The 26,055-nt window shown below is 41.9% G+C and overlaps 1 protein-coding gene across 4 annotated transcripts in view; it reads left to right on the top strand.

The window, feature by feature from the left end:
- Positions 1-622: 622 nt before the first annotated feature.
- Positions 623-26,055, top strand: part of trak1a (trafficking protein, kinesin binding 1a) — a 40,128-nt gene continuing 14,695 nt past the window's right edge. The window contains exons 1-3 of one of the 4 annotated variants that reach the window (XM_069656232.1): positions 623-647; positions 13,441-13,635; positions 25,937-26,013. In XM_069656232.1, the coding sequence (XP_069512333.1) occupies positions 25,963-26,013 (51 nt within the window). In that variant the 5' untranslated portion in view covers positions 623-647; positions 13,441-13,635; positions 25,937-25,962. Of the gene's footprint in view, positions 648-9,674; positions 9,749-13,440; positions 13,636-16,842; positions 17,014-22,314; positions 22,804-25,936; positions 26,014-26,055 lie in introns of those variants that run through there. The other 3 variants (XM_069656229.1, XM_069656231.1, XM_069656228.1) reach the window with 3 other exon arrangements.

Raw genomic sequence — 26,055 nt, 5'->3', positions numbered from 1 at the left:
GAGCCAGTCAGCCATCGTGCTGAGGAGTGTGACTCTGTGTCTATAAATACACCTGCTCAGCTTGAGAGAGAGAGAGGGAAAGAGAGAGAGTTGTTTTGAACTAAATGATGTTTTATGATGTTATTAGACGTGCATACAGTAAAAACATTAACGAGCCACCATTACACTGGGTTTTTATTCTTATGCTTTAAATATTTGCTGTATTTTTCCATCTAACTCGTGATTTGCTTTCCCTCCTCTTCCTCTTTCAGGTATGCACTGAATAACCTCTCTACATCCAGTTGTGTGCGTCTGGTTCTGCTGCTTCCACCTGCCCCGTGCTCCACACATCTTGACCAGTCCACTAATGCACTCAAGACGCATCTAATTCTTCCAACGGAGAGTCCAGGTCTCGTCCATGGCTGGTCATGATTTAAATCGTTAACCTCTCAGCGCCAAGCTGGACCCCAAGACTTCAACTCCCCACACCCGCTCCTTGGCCCCGGCCCCCAGACCAGAACCACCAGAACACACAGATCTGCTCCACAACCCTGGGCCCCTATTGTCCAGCGAAGAGGAGGAAGAGGAGGAGTATGTCAGTGAAGCAAGTCTGCCTGCTGCACTGCAGGAGTTCACGAACAAGTACAGAGATGCAGAGACCATTACAGGTAATGTCACATGCATACATGATACAATTACAAGTCAACACATTAGAGTTACTTTGTAGTATTTGACCCTGTGAAAAAACGTATAGTTATTGTTTTAACTGTACGCAGAGGAAGATGTGTGACAGTGTGATAGTGAGAGTCCTGTGTAGCTGTGAGAAACTCTCTCCTCTCTGTGACCCGTCTCTAATGTCACATCCTGTCAGTTAAGCAGCTCCGGGGGACCTCAGCTCTGTGTGTGAGCCAGCATGTGAAAAGAGCTCCCAGTGGACCGCCTCTGTCAACTCTTTCACTCATCTCCCCTCCTCTTCTCCTCTCATCCCTCTCTCTAAGGAAGCAGAGGGACACTAATGTGTTGTCTCCACTGGTTTTGCTCTGCTGTGGCACATCTCCTTTCTCCTCCCAGTCTGAATGATGTCGTCTGGACAAAGTGTCTGGCAGACGCTTTTTACAGCTGAAGTGATAGCACATGAAATGTTAATGGATATTGATTTATCTTTGTCGTTGCACGGCTAATCAGGCAGCAGTCTAGAAACAAAAAACTGATGACAGAAAAGTATTTTAGAATCTTCATTTTACGACTCCAGAGTGCTGGACAGAGCTGAGGCTGCAGAACTACAATGCATATTAAGGGATCACAACACCATCTTGTCAGGAAACTTCCAAGAAAACAGTTAAACAAGGAGCTTACGTCCCTGAAGGAACAGTAAGGAAAGGGCCCAGAGGAGGGGAAAGGGAGCTGAATACAGCCTGGCAGGAAGCCATTTCAGCAAGGCCATAAGGGAAGCCAAGAGCTCATACAGCAGCAGACTTAAGGGCCAGGGCAGCATTGATTAAAACAATGGCAGTTTCTTACACTCACAAACAGGAAGGGGCCCTTCCTCGACTTTCCTATAACACACACCTTCCCATCCTAAACCATGAACTCAGTTCTCTTTATTAGTTTGCAAACCAGAGTCACTTCACTCCTTAAACCCTGAAACTGCCACAGAGCAAAGCATTAATAATCTGCAGCTTCGATGAACTTTCATTCCTAGAAAACTCAGAGCATGGCTCCACTGTCCATTCATCTAACGATTCAAAGCAGCTGATCCTTCCATAGGGTCCTACAGGACGGAAGCCCACCCCCAGTATACATTGGCATAGAGCCAGGTTATATCCTTTAATGCTATGGTATGGTTTGTTGATTGTAGCATCATTTCTACCACAGAGCTTCTTCAGTAGATCATTTGTTGAATACTTTGTGAGGTCCCTACGACCTGGCACTAACTTTTTGTTTGGTCACTGGATCAGCGCATACATTGCTATTGCATGCTGCTCAGTGCTCACCCATGCTAGTGCCTGGGCCTAAATCCCCGCCTTAGCGGCACATGACGGCTGCATCGCTGAGCTGCTGTAGCTCACACTGTCATGCTGACAGACTGCATGTCAGCTGCTAGACCTATCTCTTTATATTGCCTCCGATATTGGCCATAAATAATCAAATGTTTAATTTTCTGTCAGTATAAATTACATTCATATTTAGTTAAGACAGAAATAGACATTTTCAATAGATATTGAAACTGTAGTTTAAGGCATAAGCAGGTCAGAAAAGAACAAAGTAAAAGTATTGTGCAGTCACTGTAGTGCTACAGTAGCCCTGCTTAGCTTCTTTGAAGCTTGTTGATTCCAGTTTTGTTTTAAGTGTAAAGGAAACTTTGCAAGAAAATTAGGACTCTACTCTACTGCTCCTAAATGTAGGAGCACACAAAGAAATTCAGGAGCACAGTCTGAGGTGCTTCGTTACCGTTGTTCTCAGCTGCACTGCCTTTACTAGCTGCAATGCTAACGTCAATGTTAGCCACCTTAGTTCATTTTTAGTGTCTACAAAATAACGTCAACTTATCTGATTTAATGCTGGATTGCAAACCAACGTATATAGGCGTACTGTATACTAGTGTTATCACGATACCAATACCAAGTTTAGTATCACGATACTCGACACTGAAATGATACTTGAAACTAAAACGATACTGGTTAGATACTCGATAACTAACATATCACAAACAGGATGTCAAGGGTTGGTCACAATTTGGAATTCACAGTTTATTAATGACAGACGTTGACCTCACTATAAACAGTCTAACTTGCATACCTTGCCAATACTGCCGCCTAGAGGAGATGCAAGTACCGAACCGTTTCGAATAAAAAGTATCAAAAAAGTATCTAACTTTCAGTAAACCATACAACGCTAATGTATACCGCCACCTACTGTACTGGAATGTAACATCAGGGCCTTACACACTTCAGGTTAAAGAAACAAACAAAATGAACAAAAATGCACTATATCTTACAATTTAATCCTGTATTTTTTAAGAAAAATAAAGAGAGCCTTGCAGCATTCCCTCATTATCATACTGATTTCTCTCACTTGACACGGCTGCGTCATCACAGAAAACTCTCCTGTGATTGCCGCATTGTGGCTATTGCTAGATTGGACTTCTCTTTGCTCGCACACTGTGCTCGTAAATTATTTTTCCAGTTCGCACACACCTATTTTTAGGGGCAAATATGAGTGAAATACTCTCTACTCTACTTGCTGTTTAATTTCATAGTGTTTTAGCTGTGACAGTGTTGGATTTAGCTGTAATATTTAGCAGTTATTAGATTAATCACAAAATTACCACCCGTGAGAGGAACGTTGTTGCATCACAGTCATTGCTTCACTTTTCTTTCTCTCTGCTCTGGTGCTCCAACTATATTTAGGGTTCAGATTCACACACATGGCTTATTTTCTCTAATATTCTGATCTCCAAAAACAAAATGTCAAAGTATTTAAAAAGAAACAAGACATTCAGTGGTTTATTCCACTCTTGCATTATCAGTCTGACAGATTACCGAACAGCAGTACAACACCTGTATTTAGCAAAACCAAATGGTGTAATAATATGTTGAGTTAATATCTACTGTAGTCACATCCGTCTAAAACACTGCAGTCATTCAAAGGCAGGACATTTGAGCAGCTTAGGTCAGTGCTGCCATCTGCTGGTGTGATGGGATTACTATAATGAACTAAATTTTCCATGTAAGTTAGATGTTTCATATTCTTTCTTTCCTCTCACTCACTCATCTTTCTCTGTCCTCTAACTCGCTGCCAAACTTTCTAGTTGAACACTTCCTCACTAAGAGAGTGTGAAATACACACTCGCACACAAACTCCCAAAGTCTGGAGGATGAATGAACACAAAGAGCTGAATTGAGCAGCTCATTGCCACTGGGCCGTTCCTGGGCGTGAGGTTAACTCTCCGTGGTTACCGGCCAGCAGTGATGTAAAGAGTTGAGTAACTGTGAAATTATGGGGTGCTCGGTGAGGAGAGAGAGATCAGGAACAACCACACGGAGGGAGGACAGGGAAGAGTGAAGTTATGTAAGCGGACAAACGGAGTAGAATATAAATTGCTGAGTCTGCTTGCTCACTGTGATCCAATTGCGGCAGGCGGAAACATCCATTGTGCGGTAACGTTTGGAGCAGAGTTTGGGTCCTGTTCACTGTTCGCATCATCACACACACAGTAGAGACAGAGCCAGGTAACAGGAGGTCGAAACTATGTTGACAAAGTGCAGCCAGTCTGTCTGTGCCGTCGACTTTATTGGAGTAGTGTTTTATTTTGTAGCATTTTAAGAGAACTTAGCGTCTGTCAGATGTGTGCGACCAGGCTCATAACTTAGTGTTGCCATGGATACTGTGTTTTTGTGCATGTAAAGTATGAATCATCAAGTGGGGAGACTTTCTGGCTGCAGACTCAACAGAAAAGGCTGAACTGCATTAGTTTGGTCATTACAGAAATCTTTTCACAACACTGCAAAACATATTTCAATTTCAAACAATAACACTGACTTTAGTGACAGAGTTTGACAAATACAGCTTGATTGATTTCCCCTTAAAATAGGATTTAACAAGAGTGCAAAGTCGCTGCTGACCTTCTCTTTTGTCCCTTTATGCTTCTCTCTGGCTCCTGAAAAGGGTGTTGGCACGAGACTTTCCATGTTTACAGATCTGATACGGCCACATGCCCAGTCATGTCCATGCCTCAGTGCTCACATAAGTCTCATACAAAACAAGAAAAAATGAAAAGAACTTTTGCAACTTGTTAAGCTTTTTTCTTTTACTGTAGTACAAAATTATATTTTATATTTTTATATATTTTACATACTGGTAAGATGATCTCATTGGACAGCAGTATGATTAAATCAAAGTCCCTATTATTCTGTTTTCATCAAAAATGTTCCCATCTTATGGAAGCCCATTGCGGACATGCATCATATTTAGTCCGTTTTCCTGTGATAAACAGTCATTTCTGGTCTATTCTCAAGATCTCAGCTTATTTTCCCCAGTATCTCGGGAAACCAAAGCTGGTTTTCCCATTATAATGAATTAATTCGGCCCATTATCTCAAGAGAACAAAGGTTGTTTTCTCGTAATAACAGGATAATCTTCTGGTGATCTAGAAAATAAAACAGGCTGGTCACTGTGATATTACAAACCAGGACATGCCATGCTGCCATTGCCCACACTGATGAGGTAAATTAAGCCTGTTTCTATGTTTGTTTTGTGCTTTTGCAACTCTGGGAATACGAGTTATGATCAGCTGATGTTACAGTGGTGCCGCATCGTTATCTCGAGATAACAGAAATATCTGACCAGAATGACCAGAAATGACTCGTTATCACGGGAAAACAGAGTAAATAAAATGAATGGATGCATGTCTGCTAAGTGCTTCCATACCATCCCACATTATGATGGTAAATATATTGTTTTAGAACTCCACAAATTTCCAGAAATTGCAGTTTCTCTGATGAGGTCAAAAGGTCAGCTTTGTTCAAAAATCATGTCCCTGTTGACCCTGCATTGACAAAACCGACACATGACCTCACCTCGTGCAGGCATAAATTGGTAACCCAACCATCAGTACTACCGTGTCTGCCAGTTTGTGTTGTAATGGTTGGCAGGATGTGCCAACAGACCCTCAGTATTAGACTGAATCGCACCACAATAAGGAGGGACCCCGCTTTGTGGCAAGTTATATAATGCTACTTTGATTACAATGGTAGACAACTTTCTGCTCTATGTTTGTGCTGTCATTAGTATATTATGCAACAGAATGCCAAGTGAATGTTAGGACGTTATCATCTTATTCTCCGATTAGTGGTTACATGCAACACTTTACTAAAGTGAAGGACAACACGCACACTTCATAGACTCATAGGGTCATTTAAACATGTTGCTACAGTCTCCCACACCGAGATCCTGCAGGCTGCCGGTGATATTTGACCACACTGACGTTACTCTCCTGTATGACATGCTCTGACCCTCCGTGACCAGCGGCAGCTTTCAACTGCAGCCCCGTCTAATTCTGGACAGAGTTGTTTCTGCAGCTCAATCAGAACAGCATTGACGTACTGTGTTAAACGGCTCTAATGGAAACTAAACTGGCTCTCAGTGTGAGAGGTTTATATTTCACCCTCTTTAAGCCGCTGTTTTTATTTTTTTGATTTGACAGGAAAGTTACATTGAGGGGCTAGAAAGCAGCATACACCTGCTCTCTCCTAGAGTAGTTGTTGTTATTATATACAGCGCCAAACTCAGAACTCTAGTCAAATTGTTGTCATGGATTATTCTGACATCATGTCAGCAGTGGTTGTGTAGTAGACGTGAAAATTGCCTTTCTATTCACTCTTGCTGGACCTCCATCAAGCCACTACCACGAGACACCAAAGAGTAACCTGCTCAGTAATCAAACATCAACAACTCCTGCCCTGTAAGTTTCTTTTCAACTGAAAATTGGCTCAAAGGATCCTAAGAAGAAAGTCATTACAGCCTCTGCACACAAGCCTGGGAACAATATACTCATATCAGGTGCCAGTAACTACCAGACATGCTGAGATCTGCAGGATTACATGAAAAACACACTGATTCGATCTGTGGCTGTTCTTCTCCTGCAGCTCTGCCTGTGTTTTACCGGCTATAATGTAGCGTTAAGGGGTAGCAAGATTAATAACTAATTAATAGCAAAAGGATTTAGGTTTACCTTAAATTCAGTGTTGGACGCCACCCAATTTTGACAAAACAGGGAAAACGTATAATTAGTTATCAATGACTTTAGGCTCATGATCTCAGGGTTGCTAGGAGGTTCTTGGACATGGTGTACAGTGACTTTACCGTTTCATACACACACAAATCACATGGATCAAGGTCTTTATAAATGAGAGGTTTATTTAACTACTTCTAAGTGGAACATGAATGAAGAAATAAACAGGGACAATTAATACAACGATGAACAATAAATGAATGACAACGGACCACATTGTAGAAGGCATCTGTGACTAGTTTCTTTGATGTTCTAGAATTAAATGGGATTTAATTACTAATGCATCGTTTGGCAGTTGAGAGTTTGAAAGGGCACCAAGGAAGATTGTGAAGCAATTCAAAAGTAATTCTAATTTTAAAAGATTTTAGGTTTAGGTTTAATGTTAATTAATCCTAGTTAATTTAGCATCAAGCATCAACACATGGGAGATGTAATTGTATCACCTGATGATTATCTGATGGGTGGGGCAGCAGGCTCTCTTTTGGCGCTCGGGCCTTTCCCCCAGGGGGGGAAGAGAACTCAGAGGAGTCAGGAACAAGAGCGACAGGAGAAGAACAACCGGCGGAGAGAGCGAGAGGAAGTTGCTTGGAGCTTTATAACCTTGGGACCAGAGGGGTCTGGTCTCTGTGGTCCCTCTCTAGCCACACCCATATGGAGAAGGCTCTGAGAGTGAGATTGTGTCTTTTTAAAGCATTAAAATCAATATTGCCTACTTCACATATTTAATTCTTCCATATTTAAAAAGCCTCTGTCAACTACAGAATGATACACAAACACTTTATATTAATTGTTGAATAAAACCTGTTGAAAAGGGATGAGATGAACTAAACAATTAAACAACAAGGTTGATGGCAACATCCATTATGACGACAAATAGTATATACATGTGCATGTACACGTCTGCATATGCACAGGTAAACCTTTCTGCACATCACATGAATGGATCAAATGATCTCATGTGTCCACATGTGGTCTTCCTTTGTTAGCAGACAGACATGAGGAGGAGGTGTGATCAGGATGAGGAGAACTGCAGTTTCAGATTCACGTTAAAACATTTTTCACAGTATTAAAATATGTTAGCTCAGCATAACATTACTTTAAGTACATTTCAATTGCATAGGAGAATCAGTCACTTTAGTCCTTATATTCTCTGCAGAAAGGATGTGTCTGCATGTGAGTTATCTTCTCTGGAATGTGAGAAGGGTCGTAAACTTGGGGGATGGTTGGTACCTAAATTGACCATTTTTACCAGCATTCTTCTTACAGACTCTGCATATGTCTGTTCCAATGATCAGAATACTTTGTAAAAAGATGCAGAACTAAGGTCAAGGCAATTCACGCTACAATAATAACTGCTATAACTGTTTTATGACCCTTTGCTTTTGGGGTGTACAATGCATGTACTCTCCTTAATGACAAAGTATCTTTCATCAGTCTGTCTGTAAGGGTAATTGTTTGACAATGCAGAATCCTGGACAGTGTGTTTTTTTTCATCTTGATCTGCATCTGACATTTTACTTTGTGCTGAGACTTGTTTGACTAGAGAGGGAAACATTAGTTCTATTGTAAGGACAACCCACCTCTGTGAGGAACCACACCTTAACTCCCATGGGAACTCAGTTTGCCTACGAATCCCATCTACTTTCCACCTCTGCTCCTTTGTTTTAAAAATAGCATCCTGGCTAACACTGAAGTGCATGACCAAGCCAAGGTAGGCCTATATATTATAGTTGTTCCTATGCAGGTCCCAGGCACAAATTAGCACTGATACCGCCTAATGCCTACACAGATATAATATACAGTATATTACAGATAAAACTAGCAGCTGTTGTTTTATAATGGGAAGAAAAACGTATTACATGTGATTTGTCATGTGACGATGGCAAACAACAACATTGCGGTGCTAGCGGAGAGTGTAGCTGAAGTCAAAGCTAGCTTAATATCAGCAATTGTTGTGTTTTCCAATCACACATTTTAAGGCTGGAGGTTGTTAAAATTTAAAGTTAAGATAACTAAAAAATATAAACACACAATGTTAAATTTTGGTTCATCTGACGGCAGGAGGTGCAAAGCAGCTGCTGCTAGCGTTAGCCTAGCTTGACTCTAGGTAATTAGCTTGTTTTTAGGTTCAGTTTAGTGTACTTAAGTTAACTGTAGCGTACTAAGCCAGGTCTTACGACTATGATGACAATCATAGCACATCCATACAGTGTTAGGAAACAGCTGTTTAAAAATAAACTTATCAAATGTAATATCACTCTGGGTATCTGTTTGGTACTCTGTATTGGCCATAACTCAAGTCTAGGGATCAGAATTATATATGGAGAGAACAGTTTTCTCTTGGAGTATATTACACAGTCTTTTGTACAATGTGAGTTTTTTGGCTCCTCTTTGTCTGACTGGCATTGCAAAACTGGCCTAACAGTCTCGCTCCATGTGAGGGTTTAATCTAGAGCAACTGTCTTATGGAACAACTAGAAAGACAAACAGTGAGAACAGCTTTAGGCTGCTGCGACCTGCAGCGTGTTTATACTGAAGCAGGATCAGAGAGGAGAGAGAGGGAGAGTGTGTTTAGTTAGCACAGCTCTTAGAAAAAATCCAGCTGGGCTTGTGGGCTGTCAGAGTGAGGGACAGAGAGAGGGGGGGGTCGGGGTACTGTAGGAGCGGGGCGGTCCATGTGGCTACCGTCATTGGCATGTCAGGCATGACGAACCAGTTTGGCTCGGGTCTCTTCTCCTCTTCACTCCTCCCTCCCTCTCTGTTTCTCTCTCTGTGTCTCTTACAGTCAGTGCCGTCCTCTGAAACTTTTAGCACCCTCTCTCTCTCTCTCATGTTCTTCCTGTCTCCCACCCTCCCGACGCTCTTTCCCTCTCTCCTCTCTGTGTTATTTCATGCGACCTTGCCCTCTCCTGGTCCAGTGGAAAATGTGATTGGGGGGCAGCAGAGTTGGTGGTTGTCGGGCTTCAGGCACCATGAGTGAGTACACCGTGCACAGCATGCTTTTCTGTTAGCGTCAAGCAAGTTAACGACAACTGTTGCAAACATCTGGAGAGCGTTTCTCCCACTGTCTCTATTTCCCCTTTGAATGTTTGTCTTTCTGCCAGTCCTTCTGTCGGTCTGTGATTCAGTCAGCTGATGCCTCCTTTTTTGGACTTGTAGATTAGGAGCATCTGGGATTTGCCTCTACCAGTTAACTTTTAGTTTTCATAGATTTAAGGTCTTAAAAATGTAAACTTAAACTATACACTATAAGTTGTCTTAGTAAGAGGAATGTTTTTATGGTTAAAAGTTAACTATAAGTGTGTCGTAAAAAAGGTCAGCATGGTCACAAGTAGCCCTCCTTTACTGTACTTGTTTACAGGGGGCAGCCATTTTGGACAGAAGGATAATTGCATCTGGTTTTAAACTTCTTTTAAGCAACCTTATCCACATGATTCTGCAGTGTGACACCAGAATATAGACTCATGTGGAGCCAGCCCGTGTGCTTGTACACTCTTCTTCTTTCCGGTGACCTAATTTTGGGTGTCAGTGAAGTGATACTACACTTAGATACACTGTACCTGCAGTGTTTGTTCTTGTGTGGTTGAACCGGCAGTAAGCCGGCTTTGTTCTGACATTGGCACCTGCTTGATTTGAATACTTATATAATATTTATTGTTTTGCCTTAATTTGACCTTTTTTCTCCGTGTTTTGCATCTGAGTAGTTGAACATTAATATCAGTGTATTTCTGTAGACTACAGATTTTATCCCTATTTTTCTGTTTTGGTCTCTGCGTGCTCTCTACATGTTGGTGTGTTTATTGCTCAGACTAAGAGAGAGTAAGAGAGACCTATTCTTCTATTTAAACTTGAACTTTCTTGCTCTGATGGCTACTATAACTTCTGCTGATGTTGGCATGACCCTGCAGGTTGTGTTCTCGGTGCCAGCGGTCTATATTTACCTCTGAATGTTGGACTTGAACTTGAACTTGTCTAAGTCATATGGCTACAACTTTAATTGTTTTTTACATGATCATGCTCCAATGACACTCGTGAGTCAGGATTAAGCATACAAATACATGCTTGATGTAAAGTAGTCCTTCTTGTTACTGGTGCCAGAGACATCATGTGATGCAGTACAATGTGTCCAAGACATTTTAACAGAGAACTGCAAGAGAACAAAAGTCAACAACCACTGTTTACTTTGTACTTTGAACACTTCTGGTTAACTTTTTCACAACTTTTAGGAACTCATTTAGCGTCAGTGTTTTATTTAAGCACCGAAAGACAATTTTTAACTTTAATAGAAACCAGATGAGCAAGTGCAACATACACATGGACACACACTGTTTCTGTCTTCATTGACCTTTTGTCAGCACACACAGTACAGAGGGGTTTGTGCTATTATTATCCTCATACATTTCAGTACTCTATTAAGGAGGTGAAGTACACTGGTCATATTTAATATCAGAACAAAGGAGGAATTCTGTCATTCAGACCACCAACATAAATCCATTTTTAAAGATTATTATATTTGGCCTTTTATTCTCAGAGAGGACAGTGGATCGTGTTGGAAACAGGGAAAGGGAGAGTGGGGATGACACCCGGGGCTGCCGTAATGAGGACTGAGGCCTCTGTACATGGGCCGCCGATTAATCGCTGAGCTAAACCGACACCCACATCCATCCCTTTTTAAGACAAGTTGAAACATTCAGAAAGATCCCTTGAAACTTTATGTGGCTCTTGGCTTCAAGGGAGCACAACAGTGAAATAAAGATGTGGCTAATTATCTTGTCTTCAAACCAAATGTATGATATACTGAAGACAATGCCATGAACATAACTTTATACTTTATTAAAAAAATCTTGAGCTGTTGGTAAAATGTCCCTTTTTGGTAATAATTGCAGTCAGTTCTTTTCCTCTGTGTTCAAACCTCATTGGCTCTGCTTGCTGAATGATTCCCCAGCTGCTGTGTGTGTCTCTGTGTGTGTGTGTTTCCCTTTTTCAGCACAGTCAGTCATTCAGTCTGGATCAGCAAACAGTGAGAGACGGCATTGTTAGAGACACAGACAGACAGACAGAGGGACAGGCAGGCAGCAGAGGAGAGCGACAGAGGCAGAGAAACAAAGGACTTTATTTTGACTGTATGTTAATTCTCGTTCTTTGTCTGTGCCAGTTCTGTCCATCGAAAGACTTCAAGTCAACATGTCAGTAGGGGAAATGACTAAAACCCCTAAGCTGTGAGTAAACAGGGAAAATGTGCACTTGAGCCCTAAATGGATGGTCCTTTTAATAGCACACTGAAGCAGTGTGAACAGAGAGGCACATAGCTGAAAGCTGAGGTAACTTGGTTTTCCACAGCTGCACATAAATGCTGCTCTCTGGTTGACTCAGTGGTTTTCAGAAGAAAATTACTGTTGACTTTGTTAAAGGGCCAGTTCAGCGATGTCAACCTCAGTCCTATCATAGTGGCACTAATGCCTCTCTAAACTACACTTCCTCACTCTAGGACGCCCGCCTCTGATGTCATGTCTTGTTCAAAATCATCAGGTTTGAGATGTAGACTGCAGACCCAAAGATTTTTCGGATTCTGTTCCGCTCTGAGCCGTTGCCTGTAGTGAAACAGTAGTATTTCACTCCAGTGTCTCTCGCTGGGCCGTTCCTTTCAGAGGGAGGGTCGCAATGCACGCTGGGTGTTGTAGGAATGTAGAATGGGCGAAAGCACAAGCTGTTTGTACAACTTTCTCCACAGCTATGGTGCCAATTTCAAATATTATTGCTTCTATCGATTACAGAGAACACCAACTATGACTGACAGTGGATTTTTCCAGGGGAGAACTTCTCCTTTAAGCAGATACAGAGAGTTTATAGACTGGTTTAGCTGCCATGTCAGAGATGACGTCTTGTAAATAAATTATGCAGATTTTTTTTATCCTCAACTGATAGGAAATAAACAAAAGTAGAAGTAGCTGGGGCGCTGGTTTAGCTCAGTGGGTATACAGAGGCCACAGGCACAGCAGCCGCAGCCTTGACTCCCACCCTCGGCCCATTGCTGCATGTCATCCCCCACTCTCTCCTCCCAATATTTTCTGAATATCTTCAGCTATTCTATCTAATAATGGCAAAATGTCCCCGAAAAATCTTATCTCATAATATTTAACAGATTGTTTTTACTTGATTAATTGTCTACTATTTGTCTATTTATACCTATTTTAGACGGCAGGGCTTTTGATTAACAGGTAGGATGCACTTCAAACAGCCTGGACTTGTGAAATTGCCAATACTGTGCAATACAGTACATCCCCGTTATAAGTAAGCTTTTAATTATTTTACCTGAAGCTTGACATGAATGAACCTGACCTTCGGTTGGTTTCCACATTTGAGTGCTACACAGGGGAATAGAGGCGTGTTGTGTTAGTTCCTCAGTTAACCACTAGAGGGCATCCTAAACTTTCTTTTCTACAGGACTGAAATGTCAAGTTGTGATAGATGGTAAATGAGGAAAGGCCCTCTTATCTTATTAGAAACACTCAGATGACACACTTTTTATCATAAATCTCTATGCTGAAGATTATGCTGCCTTAGTAGATTGCTAATAGAAAATGCCTTTTAATCCTGACTTTAAAAGAACACGTTTCCAAAGAAAAGAACAAATACTTTACAGCATCTGTGTTTCTCTCTCTGTGCAGATGTGTGTAACAGTACTGATTTGCCGGAGCTCGAGATTATCAGCTTACTGGAGGAACAGCTGCCCGTCTACAAGCTGAGGGCCGACACCATCTTCGGCTACGACCAAGATGATTGGCTGCGCACGCCACTGGTGGACCCCAACTCCGCCCTCGATCTGACGACTGAACAGATAGAGGAGACCCTCAAATACTTCTGTAAGTTCATCACATCCCCTCTTAATTATTTAGATAATGTCTTCTCAATGTAGTTATGATTTGGAAAGTAAAAAATGTTGTCACCAAACTTTCATCAAACAAAAGGGACAAAAATAGATTTTTAGGATTGAACATGGAAGGGTTAAAGATTTAGAGAGATCTGAGATTTATACGACCTTGAGCATGAAGGAATCACAGAGAGACACAGTTGGCCGTCGGCCTATCAGAGAGGGCGCGACAGCTGACCACGGTTTCCACAACAAACAGACCTGCTGGTATGATCTCCCTCTCACTCTGTGGGTTGATGTTTTGCTCCTCTTGCACTCAGCATCTCTGCACGTGTCTGCTTTTGTCTAATCAAACTGAGAGCTGCCCTGAGGCTGACATCTAGGCCAGCTGTAAAACACACACAGCCATTAGCACACAGTTGCAAATGAACAAACACACACATGCTCGCACAAAACACGTGCACCCGACCAACATCAATAATTCAGTTTTAACTCGTGTCTGCCTGAGTAGTGACTCAGGGTAAAAAGTGTCTTAAAATAGATCAAACGTCTTATAAATAGGCTTAACTGGGAACTGTAACTTCACCTTGGTGCTCCATGTTGGGATGGTCACTGTGGCCTTGACATTCATCGTAGCCACTGAGGCTAAGAGGCAGTGACAAGGTCACGTTACATAAGACACAGTGTGTGTTTTTTTATTATTTCATGTATTCTCATGTATTTCCCCCCAGTAAACTTCACCCTGACTCGAGGCATATTGCTTCTTGTTTTATCCTCAAACAGATGGTCATGTATCGATACCCTGGGGGGCATGAATGAGCAGGGTCTGATCATACTGGTTTCATGCTAATCCACCTGGCTGTGTTTCACTGGAGCTCTGCTGACTTCTTTAGAGATTTTCTCTCTGATAAAATTAAACATTCAAAACACGTTAAAATAACCATATAATGTACATCTTTTTGCATTAATTATGCTAAAATGTTTCCTTCCTACGATCTATCTTTACCTGTAGCACCATTGGTTGGAATCTTTACCAGTCTTATGTATCATCAAGGTAACATGCACTCTGTTACATCACCAGTGATCAATGGTTTGTAGTAAGTATGTAACCTGCTGCATATAAGGACGTGTCTCAGGGGATGATGACAAGGAGGCAGCTGACCAATAGGGAGCCACTTCATGTTGTGATGACATCACACCCACATGTCTCACTGAAGAGAGGAGGCGGGTTGTCTGATGGATAGATGCGCATAGTCAGAGGAGTGCAGGAGCTTACAATCTTCTTACTGACTGTCTCAAAGGTCAGAACTGATGTGGGAAAGAAGCGTTTAAGTTTGCTGCTCCCTTTACTTGGAACGAATTACAAAAAGACCTGGAACTGAAGGAGCTGGTCTCACTGGATGCTTTTAAGGTGCTCTTGAATAACTTGGAGGCAGACACATCTGGCTGTAGATGTTCTGCTTGAAATATGGATGATTGTGGTTGTTTTAGACAAAGTTTGACTGGTTTCACTTGTTAATTCATGTCTTTTATTATATTATAGTCATAATGTTATGTGTTATGTTTGAAACGTTGTGAATGTGCTGCTGCCTGTCTTGGCCAGGACACTCTTGAAAAAGAGATCTTTAATCTGTAGAGTTTTTCCTGGTTAAATAAAGGTTTAATAAAAAATATATAAATACAATTATACTTCTCTTTTATGCAAGTTATAGTTTATTTAACATCTGTATTTGTATGCATAGTGATGTTTCTTACTTGTAGTATTATTTCATCTCCTTTTTGTGTGGTAGCTACAAGGGAATGGGATTTTGCGAATTATGCATAGACAAGTCATTGTCGTCCAGTAGTGACCATATTCAACACTATGGTAGCGAATGATGCACTGTATCTGAATCTGTCACTGGGGGGCTGATGCAACCTCAACATAACAAGCACAATCTTGAGCTGTTACGTGACCCCTCTGGCTTGTTAGCATTAATTTCCTCTGTGTGCTAATCACTTTATCAGCATATATTGAAACTAACTTGCTCCTTGTATCGGTTTGAGAGTTTGCAGTTAGCCTGAGATCTATGGGTGCTGGCCTGGAGTTAGCTTCTTTCTGCAAGTATGTGCATGTGAGGAGTTGTACTTAATCTCAAAAACATGCTTCAAAGCATTGTGCTTTAGCACTTTCAAGCTGGTTGACATTGAGTTTAGCATTGAGTTGCAGCAAATGTAGCATTTAGCTTCAGCCCTGATAACACACCATTGCCCTGTCTCTAATGCCCATTTCGTCAGCTAAACAGACCAATCCTTTAACTCCAGTTCTGTTCATTCATTTTTGTTTTGCCACGTCACCTCTGCCAACACTGCACCGCTTCCTGCTCAGGCCTTGGGAGTCTGAGCCTGTTACTATAGCAACCACACAGAAGGACAAAGTAGAGGAGAGGAGGGGGGGAGATGCTTTCATACGAATGGAGGGCGGGATCATGCCAGGGATACTGCTCGCTCTGATTGGCTGCAGGCATCCTCTAAACCCCTCCCACCCCACTGTGTCACGATTATCATCATCTATGTGGTGCAAAACTCGTGACTGCTGCTCGCTCGCTCTCTGTATCGCTCGCTCTCTGTATCTCTCTCTCTCTCTGTATCTCTCTCTGTGTTTATTGAGTCATTGTAAGAGATGCGGGGGTCCATGTGTGGAGCTGGTGCGTTCAGTGAGCACAGATTGTTACATCAGAGAAAGCATAGGTTATAATATGACCTCAGGAAGGCTCAGCCGGAGGACAGGCTGGCAGGAGTGCAGGAGAATAAATTGTCAGGCAGCTATAAATGGATCGGGACATGAGCGGATCGAATCTGGCACCTTTGCTGAAGCTTTGGAGGAAAACTGATGGATTGAAAAGAGAGAGCAAAGGACACAGAGACAGCACAGATTCTAACTGACTTATCTGCTGGACAATAAGGAATTAACGATGCACCAAAGGACGATAAAGTGACAATGTTTTTTTTGTCTGCTTCCACTGATGACGAAAGTGTGGCATGACACCAGCGCTGCAACAAATAAGGAGCATAACACGCTGACAGTTTGCCACTGATGAGTGTGGGACATATGATGAGTATGGGCAAAGTGTCACCAACAATGACCATGTGCCAGCTGGTAACTGCTAAGCATGCTGGGATAGCAGAGCTGGACTAAGTAACTGACACTATTAGTGACTTCTAGGACCCTTGTGGCAGCTGGTTGTCTCTAAGCATGCTGGGACTTTGGAAACAATACAGCTGTCCGTCAGAGCAGTGAGGATGAAGAGACGAGGGCACACCAGAGGCCAGAGGTTTGTCAAGGCGGACTACTACGAGTTGGACTGGTACTATGAAGAGTGCACCGATGGTAAGAAGACAGGCTGGAGGAGATGCATGCAGGGACACTGAGGTCTTGAAGAGTTGAGTCAGAGTCGTTAAAGCGCTGAGGTTTCTGGTTATGTAGAGGTGTTAAGAGGTTGGTGTTGTATTACAGTACTTCCTGTTTGATGGTTGACTTAAATGTGGATGATAAATACAAGGATGACTGTGGTTTAGCCGCTGTGGTGTACTGTAAATATGCAGGGACAGTTCCTTTGTTTATCCTCATATCAACTTGTAAAAATGAGAAAGCATTAATAGTAGGTGGATCGTCTTGGTGCAAAGTTCATAGACATAAAAAGTGCTGTGATAATATCTTGCATATGCGATGTAACAGTTGGTGATAAGTAGGTTGTGTAACGCGTCCTCTGCTGACACTCAGACTGAAGTTGAAGTGAAGGATTAAGATGGATTGGTCAAAATTAAACATGGCTGGTGAATAGAAAAAGTGAACTTTAAGGTACTTTGAATCAAAGAGATAAAACATCTTAATCTTCCCTGAACTGAACCCCAACTGGAACCATCTTTAACTGACTTCTCTGCAAGACAATCCAGAGGATGTGACCTTCTGGGCTAACAATAAATCGATGTTACAGTAAGGACAAATAAAGCAGCATTAAAGCTTTAGCTACAGTTGCTGCTGGACACAATAGATGTTGTAACAGGTGCTCCGAGGGAGCTGAGTCAGTGTAGCTTCTAAAATAGGACTTTGGAGTAGCTTGTGTGACTAGCTGAAGGTGTAGGTGTAGGAAGAGGGAATGAGGATGGTTGTGAATATATAGAAGTTGTATATACGAGGGCTGATTGTGCTGATGTAAGCTACCCACTTAAAGGGAAGGTAAACCAGCTCACCTAGAGACTTGTGGGAGTCATAGGTGGCAGAAAGATTTTATTATGAGAGGAAAGATGTAATAAAGATAGGCAGCTGGTAGAGAGTCGAGGTATGGCCAGAGAAAGAGGAAGCAGGGGAATAATCTCCCTATCTTTGCAACCTTAACATCTAAATTCAGATTTGAGAAAAGCTAAAACAAGACAAAACACTCATGTAATAAAAACATATGAAGCATAAAAGGAACACGTGTATAATGACTGAAAGACGGCTGCAAAGCTGTGAAATTGATCTTAGAATTTGCTGCAGTGATGTGCAGTTATGTAATGTACCCCCATTTTTACTACAGCATCTTGTATCGTCTTTGAGTAGCTACAGTAAGTGTGGATAATGATCCTACACATCCACACACACACACACACACACACACACAACACATGTGGAGGACTGGTGGTACCTGGTCATGTGACATGTGTGACTAACAGCAGGTATTAGCTGTGTTTGTCTGCGCCTCTCCTCTGTTGTCTCGTACAGCAGCTTGGTTATGATCCATGCCTTCATGTGTTATGTAATAATTAATTCAACTCTATACCTCTATAACATGCAGTATTTGCCTTCCACCTGACTGAACACAGGTACGTTTAGTGATTTGATTGTAGCATACTTTGGTAGAACTGATCGGTGTGATTAATATGATGTAATAAGTGATGTGAGCATGATCTGTGCGCTCTGTATTATGCATCTGTGCCGGGGATGCTCTGTAGAAACTCTTACATAACAGTCTGAGACAGCGCTGCACCTCCCCAATCTGAGCTGTGCAGCTTCAACATCTGCAGTGTTGTTTTAGCCGTGCCTTTTTGGAGACGAGACCCTGACAATAGGTTTTGCAGCTGTGCGTGATGCTGAAGTGATCAAATAACAAAATATGAGGGGTGTCTGGTATCTTTGATGAATCCTCTTGTGGAGGCAGAAATAGAAAGCAGCTGGTTTGGTGTTATTCTGAGACGTGAAGGGAGGGATGTGGAAGTAGGTTGGTTTATATTTAGCCCGAAGATTTGCATGCTGCTCCATGACACCCATGTCTGTAGCAGCATGCCAAATATTATCTGGCACTTTATAGAAGCCTTCAGACAAATAACTGGAGGGATGGAGGGCAACAGGGGCAGGGGGCATCTTATTCTACCAGTGAGGTTGTGATAGTGTGTGAGGAAGAAGAAGAAGCTGGGAGACAAAATAAGGAATTTTGTGCATTAAAACACACTGCAAGCTGCTTGTGTGTTTGTGTCCAACATGTACTTTTAACAGGTACTTGTAAGCGGGAACACATTACCCCCATCCTGGCCTCCACTGGCTCCCCGTTCATTTTAGGATTCAAGATTTTATTGTTCGTTTTTAAATCTTTAAACGAGTTAGCACCTCCCTACATCGCTGACCTCCTGCGTGTCCATAACCCCTCGAGGTCTTTGGGGTCCGCCGATCGGCTGCTTCTTGGCGTACCTAAGACGAGGCTGAAAGCCAGCATTTTCAGCAGTTGCCCCTAAATTATGGAACGAGCTACCCCCCCACCCACATTAGGATGGCCCACACTTTACCAACTTTTAAATCCCGTCTTAAAAGTGACTTTTATTCTTTGGCTTTTAACCCAGCATGAGAGTTGTGTGGTCTCTGTCTCTGTCGTTTTATTGTCTTGTTACTGCATGTTTTATGGGTCTTACAGGCTTTTATGTGTTGTGTATTTTATAGTCTGTGCTTTTTATGTTTTATGTTTTTTATTGTGTTTTATTTCTGCTTTTTAAATTCCCTGTGCAGCACTTTGGTAAACCTTGTGTTTTTAAATGTGCTATATAAATAAAAGTAATTAGACTGGATATCTTTTAAACTGTTACTATCTCCTTTATATCACATTAGTTTTTAGCCTTTAGAAAATAAGTCCAAACTTATTCCTGTAAAGCCCTTTTCCCACTGGTCAAAAACCCACTAACACCCAGCTTTTTTGCTTGGTGGGAAAGGCTATAATCGGCATTCAGACGCGGGTTTGTTTTGTTAATTTAACTGTTTCCTGTTTAATTAAGATATTTTGTGATCAACTCACTGCAACCAGGACAGAAAGTAGTTCCCTGACCGTTGCAGCCCTGTTGCTAATGCTGCTACAGTTTGTGTGCTAAAGATATTAGCAAGTAGGAACTCTAAGGGGAGCCTGCACAGTGGTACAGTGGTTAGTGCTGTCGCCTCACAGCTAGAAGGTTCCTGGTTCAAATCCTGTTTTTTCAGACATAGTGCGTCTATCTGTGTGGAGTTTGCATGTTCCACAGTCCAAAGACATGCTGGTTAGTTTCATTGATGAGGTGTGAGTGTGAATGGTTGTCCGTCTCTATATGTCAGCCCTGTGATTGACTGTGATCCAAGGTGTACCCGCCTCTCACCCAGTGACAGCTAGGATAGGCTCCAGCCTCCCTACGACCCTGAACAGGATAGGCGGTATAGAGAATGGATGGGTGGAACTCGAAGAGGCTGGACGGACATAATAAGAGGGATTTTGAGCCTTCAGTCGTTGCAACAATAATTTTAGCTAGGTGCATTTCTTCTTCTTCTTCAACATGACGTCTAACTTGCCTACAGAGACTCAACAAACAGTTCACGTGAAAGGCAAAGGGTGAGTGAAAGGGAAAACGGAACAAGTGGAGTGTAAAGAGTGAATGTGACCAGAAAAGCAATGAGAGAGGGACAACACTGAACACACACACAGGCAGTAAGTGCTGTTTGTCCAGGACTCCATTGTTTCCTGCAGCATTGCATCCTTATCACCATTGAGGAGAGTTACTCAAGCATGCAGGACGGGACTGAGCTGGCATCAGTTTTCCAGACCAATTACAGTAATTATAACACTCGAGCAGTGACTAATGAGCAGAAAATCCGGCTGCTTTTTTTATGAAAGAGCGGGTCTAACAGGTCACTCCAGCTCAGCTCAGATGGACATGTAAATATGTCTTAAAATGATTATCTTTTTAGAGATGCTAATGAAGTAGATGCTAGTTGTGTACGTTTGCTGGTAGGGGACAGGCTTGTATAGACAGGTTTTAAAGTTTGGCATTGGACTGGTCCTTTTGTCTCCATTTTCAAGAAACCCCGCTGGCACAGTCTGCTTAACTTGACCCAGTCCTGTCTTGTCTTGCAACACGTTCACAGTAACAACTGTTTTTGCCAGTATTCAGAGCAATAGTTTGAAATACTTAGAGCTGATTTCAGTCATGTTTTTCAGCAGCAAGGTTTAGCCTAATGGTTAGCTCAGTGGCTAACATAGTGTAGTCATATAAAGCAGGTCTGTGATTTGTCTTCCTGGACTATACATACTCTGCTGATTGTCAGAAAACCTTAAAGTCCAGTGAAAATCAAGTGTTTAACCTTGTAAACATCTCCACGCGGTGTTCGTAAAACATGACTGGAGCTGGTCTTTAAAATTCCTCCCAAATTCTACTCCCTGTATATCTCCACTTTAAGAATGAAGTGAATGTAATCAGTGTCTGTGTGGTTCATAAAGAGCACAGGCTGAACATAGTTGGCTGCTGGAGTTGAGTGTGCTGTCTCAGAGTCGGTGTAACAACATGAGCTGCTTCCTGTGTGGAAATGGTTTGTGCCAGAACCATGTCTCCTGTTTCTACACTCTTAAATGTCTACTCTAACTTGCTTGTAATGATAAAATGAAACAGGAAGTCATAACTATTAATTATTGAATTCATTATTAATTTAATTTAAAACCTTTTTTCTTCTGTCTCTCATTTTTGTAAAGGAAGATTGGAAGAGGACTCTCTAATTTATTAATGTTTGTCCATTATTATAGCTTCACAGTGTGCCTGGTACATATTCAGTCATGCTTTAAGTACCCCTATACCTCTTTATACTTTATTTATTTGACCACAAGCTAGATATCCCTTGAATCTCCCCACATGATGCAGGCCACAGGTTAAATATGTGTGAGACATTCACCTAGAAAGGTTTCACTGGGACTGGCCCCACCCTAGAAACTAGTGCTGCTCTATTATTCTTCGCTCTGCCCCATTGTCACCATAGAGGCTGAACCGGACTGTACCAAGTCACTTTCACTTTAGGGGGGGGTTATTAAGGACTTGCTGAAGCCTACCTGAGATAAAGGTGCCTCTCCTGTTGTTGCCAGTCTGAACCATTTCAACTTTATTAATGGAGAAAAGATGTACGAGACGTTAAGTATCACATGTATAAAGATAGATAGTAAACATTAAAATGCTGTAATTTGTTGCTTTGAATCTATTTTAACCTGGTTTTTATGACATAAAAATTCTGCCTCCTGTATGTGTGGCTTCACCCCCCTGTCTCGGTAAAGTAGAGTAAGCCATTTACTGACCAGTGACACAGGAGACAGGGAGGAGTCAGGCTGTCTCACAGAGTTGCACAGGGGACAAATGATACACACACCTTAAGGAACTGACTCAGGAGACATTATTTTCCACTTGGCAGATACTTTAGTGGCTCCTCAGAGGGCACTAGGCGTGTGTAGTGTGCCTTTAAAAGACTCCATTGGACATGACTGGCACTGTTAGTTGCGTGCTTTCATATCTAAGAGCGCAAACAGATTAGATATTGATTTATAGGTTAAAACACACACACCCACGAATGCACACAGCCCGGATAGGAGCCATGGCGTTGCACCTGCAGGCTCTGTGGTTCATTGGTTAGCCTCGGTGCCGGGGTGGAGGATGGCACTGCTCACAGCTGCTGGCACTGAGGACGAGCTGGAGGACATAGAGTATATTTCGCTACCCGGTCATGACGGCACAGAGCAGGACGAGGATGAACAAGAAGAAGAAGAGGAGGAAAAGGAAGAGGACTATTTGTTTGCTCTCAGACATGAAAGCACCGAGCAGCAGCAGGAGGAGGAAGAGGAGATGGATGAAGAGCAACAAGTTCTGTGGGAAGGTAGTTTGTAGTTGTGGCTGTCTCTGTTCTTCTTGGCCAGTCTTGTTCACCTTAAATCTTCGATGTGGTTTGCTCTGAAGCTATGCGGATTCCGAGGAGGATTAGTACAAACCTGTGTAAACTTTTAAAGAGTGTCTTCCTTGTCTCCTGTACCTTGTGTTAGTGTCGTCTCAGCACAGCATGGTTAATCTCCCTGCTGATTTGACATGTTCAAATATGGGCTTGGCTCTGTTGTGTTAGAAACATGCTGCTGACAGCATGCTACAGTACATTTAAAAAAACTTTTTAATGATTTTTGGGATGGTTGTTTTACCCTGAAAGACATTCCAGACATGTTTGGAAAAAATGCTGAAAGACAGAGAGAGCAGACGTCACGATAGCACGTTCATTGTGAAAGATTTGTACGATAAAGAGATGGTAAGATAAAGGTGCTGGAGGACTTCTCTCTGATCTGATCAACTGAAAGCATGTTTGCAAAATATGAACAAAAAGAATGTAAATTAAATTTTAAATGGGACAGTGCATGCATGGGCACAGATATCACTGCAGAATAAACATTTCTATCGAGGCAATAAGGGTCCAATAAGGAAATAATCCTTAATGATAAGCTTAAGTTGTGTAACATTTCACAGTACCATAAAGGCTGTGTGTGGGTTATTGATTCAAATAACAAAGGCTCCTTTCTGTCTGTTGTCTTGGCGTTTGTTTGTTGCCCTTGAACTTGTGTGTTGTCTGTTGTCCAGTGGCAACAGACAACACATGACAATGGAGCCAAACTTCAGACTTCAGACCCCCCTGATGCAAAGCACAGACAGAAAACAAGGAGTAAAGAGGGAGAGAGCGGACAAGTGTTTGTACCTTATGTTACCTGCTGTCTGTATGAAACCGTAAGAAACACCCTGATCACCTTCCAGTATTAACTTACACCTCCTTCTACACAATCGTGGCTACAGCTGCATCTTCACCTCCTTCTCTACCTGTTCAGGACCAAAGTTTCATAAAGGAAAGCAGTTAGATCTCAGGTCTCCTACCTCACTAAAAGAGCATGCTTTTATGTTATCATGTCTAATCCACCTGATCTGATGTGTTTTAGAAACTCCATTAGTGATCGAGCCTGGGTGGAGTTTCACCATTGAGATAAATCAATAGAAAGCACACACACAGAGACAGTATGGCAGGTAAACAGGCTGCACCTATCAAGTGCGCAATCTCATTAGGGGACAGATAGCAAACAGATACAAGCAGAGCATTTTGTGTGTGCGTGCGTGCGTGCGTGTGTTGCCATTGTGCAGATTTGCTGCCTTGGTGACACTCTGTGCCCTAACAACCCACCCCGGAGAGGAGAGGAGGTTTTGTTTCTCTCACATCACACTCGTATCAGACAGATTTTTATCATATCTAAATGTTAGCAGTGGTTAATGACTCATAAGCCTTTTATGATCAAGCTCTCTGGAATATGACGAGTGTAAAATTTGTTTTTTGCCAAACTAGCCCCAACCCCCCCGTCACTCCAGGTACAGGATGAGTTTCCATGTAATTTAGTCCCTACAGGCTGAAGTGTAATAACTTTGGTTAAACATCCACTTTTCTTCCTCCACACCCTTCAGGTCAAGTTTTCATTTATTCACACTTTTGTTCTTTCACCAAATATTTGCAGAACCAGGAAGTTTTGGTGCCATTGAGCAAATGTCTGCATGCTGAAATCACACTAAGATGGTGAACAATATAAATGTTATATATTTGCCGCTAGCCGCTAGCATGGTTGTAGACATTCTGTGTCGACTTCTGTTAGTGAAATGCCCTTTTTTAATTAAACAAATGCCGCTGTTAAGCTTTTTAGTGTCATGCATGCTTATTCAACCTTGTCTTAGTAGAAAAGAGCGACTGATTTAATAATGGATGATAATGATGGGAAACATACTTAACTAAAGCACACACAGCTGAGGCCTTGTGTCTCTGTCTCCAGCAGCCATACGCGCTCTGTGATGTAGGAGGATATGAAAATGTGTCGTTTGCATCGGCCTACTCTGTTTTGCATCCTGTGAGGCCTCCGACAAAGCTGTACTGTGAAGATAACTGATGTCCTTTTTAACCAGAGTGAAATATTGTCATATTATGTTTGTCTAAACTGAAATGGTTACATTGATCTGTGTAGCACTGCTGGGTTTGATACAGTCTGGCCCTGTAGGGCACATTACAAAATGTTGGGTATTACACCTCCAGAAACCTTTTCTGTACAAATGGCAGCATTAAAAGTGACAAACATGACAAAACACCCACTGACTGATACATTCCCACCAATTCATTTGTTTATATTGACTTTGTAATGTAACTTCACCTGAATGTGAAAATAACAACAACAAACTTTAACATTATTTAACATCAGTGTTTGAAAACCAGTTACTCTAGTAAATAGTTATTGCCCTAAACTGAGGGTTATGTGTTTGCAAGTGATATATTCTGTTAATGAGATCCTTTTTGAATTTTGACCTGTGGAGAGAAAAATTCTTCCAGTCTGGATTAAAAAACAGTTTAATATATAAAGTCAGAGCTTTGTGTGGGAGTGTAAAGAGTTGGTAATGAACTTGTGCCTGTACTTGAAACAGCAGTACTTGGGTTTCACCGCTCTCACTGACCTCTGTCTGCACACAGTTTCTTTATTTAATCACTTGTTATGACGGTTGATAATAATGGGCTCTATGTAGGTCTGCTAGGAGGAAACTACAGTAAGTAGGCGTGTACTTCTTAGGAATATAACATGATCCATGACCTATTAACAGGAAAGTAGTGGACTATTAAAAGAAAGACGCTGCTTGCTTGTCAATCGTTTTAACTTCAGTATGAAATCCAACACGTAGCAGAGTTTTGTTAGAAAAACGGAGAATCTTATAAAATCTTAAATGTAGTTTTTTCTATGTTTATTTTTTATGCTTTTCAAGTGACTTTCTTTGATTACAGACATTCATATATTTTAAGCTTGTGCAAAACATGGTCAGCCCCCTTAGTGCCATCAGAGTGTCTCAAATCCTTTAAGGGAGAGCTGAAATGTGATGTATTGTGCACTGACAGTGGAATCAATTGGGGATGCTGTATTGAGATCTAAAGCCTCTCTCTTTTCTGTGTGTGTGTGCAGTGCTGTGTGCTGACAGAGTGGGCCAGATGACGAAGACCTACAGTGACATCGATGCTGTCACTCGACTTCTTGAAGAGGTGAGATGTTGAGTCGGATCAGCTAAAGCAGAAAAAACACAA

The sequence above is a fragment of the Semicossyphus pulcher genome, unplaced genomic scaffold, assembly GCF_022749685.1.
Source record: "Semicossyphus pulcher isolate SPU_LCO1_2020_fin unplaced genomic scaffold, fSemPul1.0.p SCAF_9, whole genome shotgun sequence".
NCBI lineage: Eukaryota > Metazoa > Chordata > Actinopteri > Labriformes > Labridae > Semicossyphus > Semicossyphus pulcher.
Note: the sequence above shows the minus strand (reverse complement) of the source record. Positions and strands in the feature narration are given on the sequence as shown.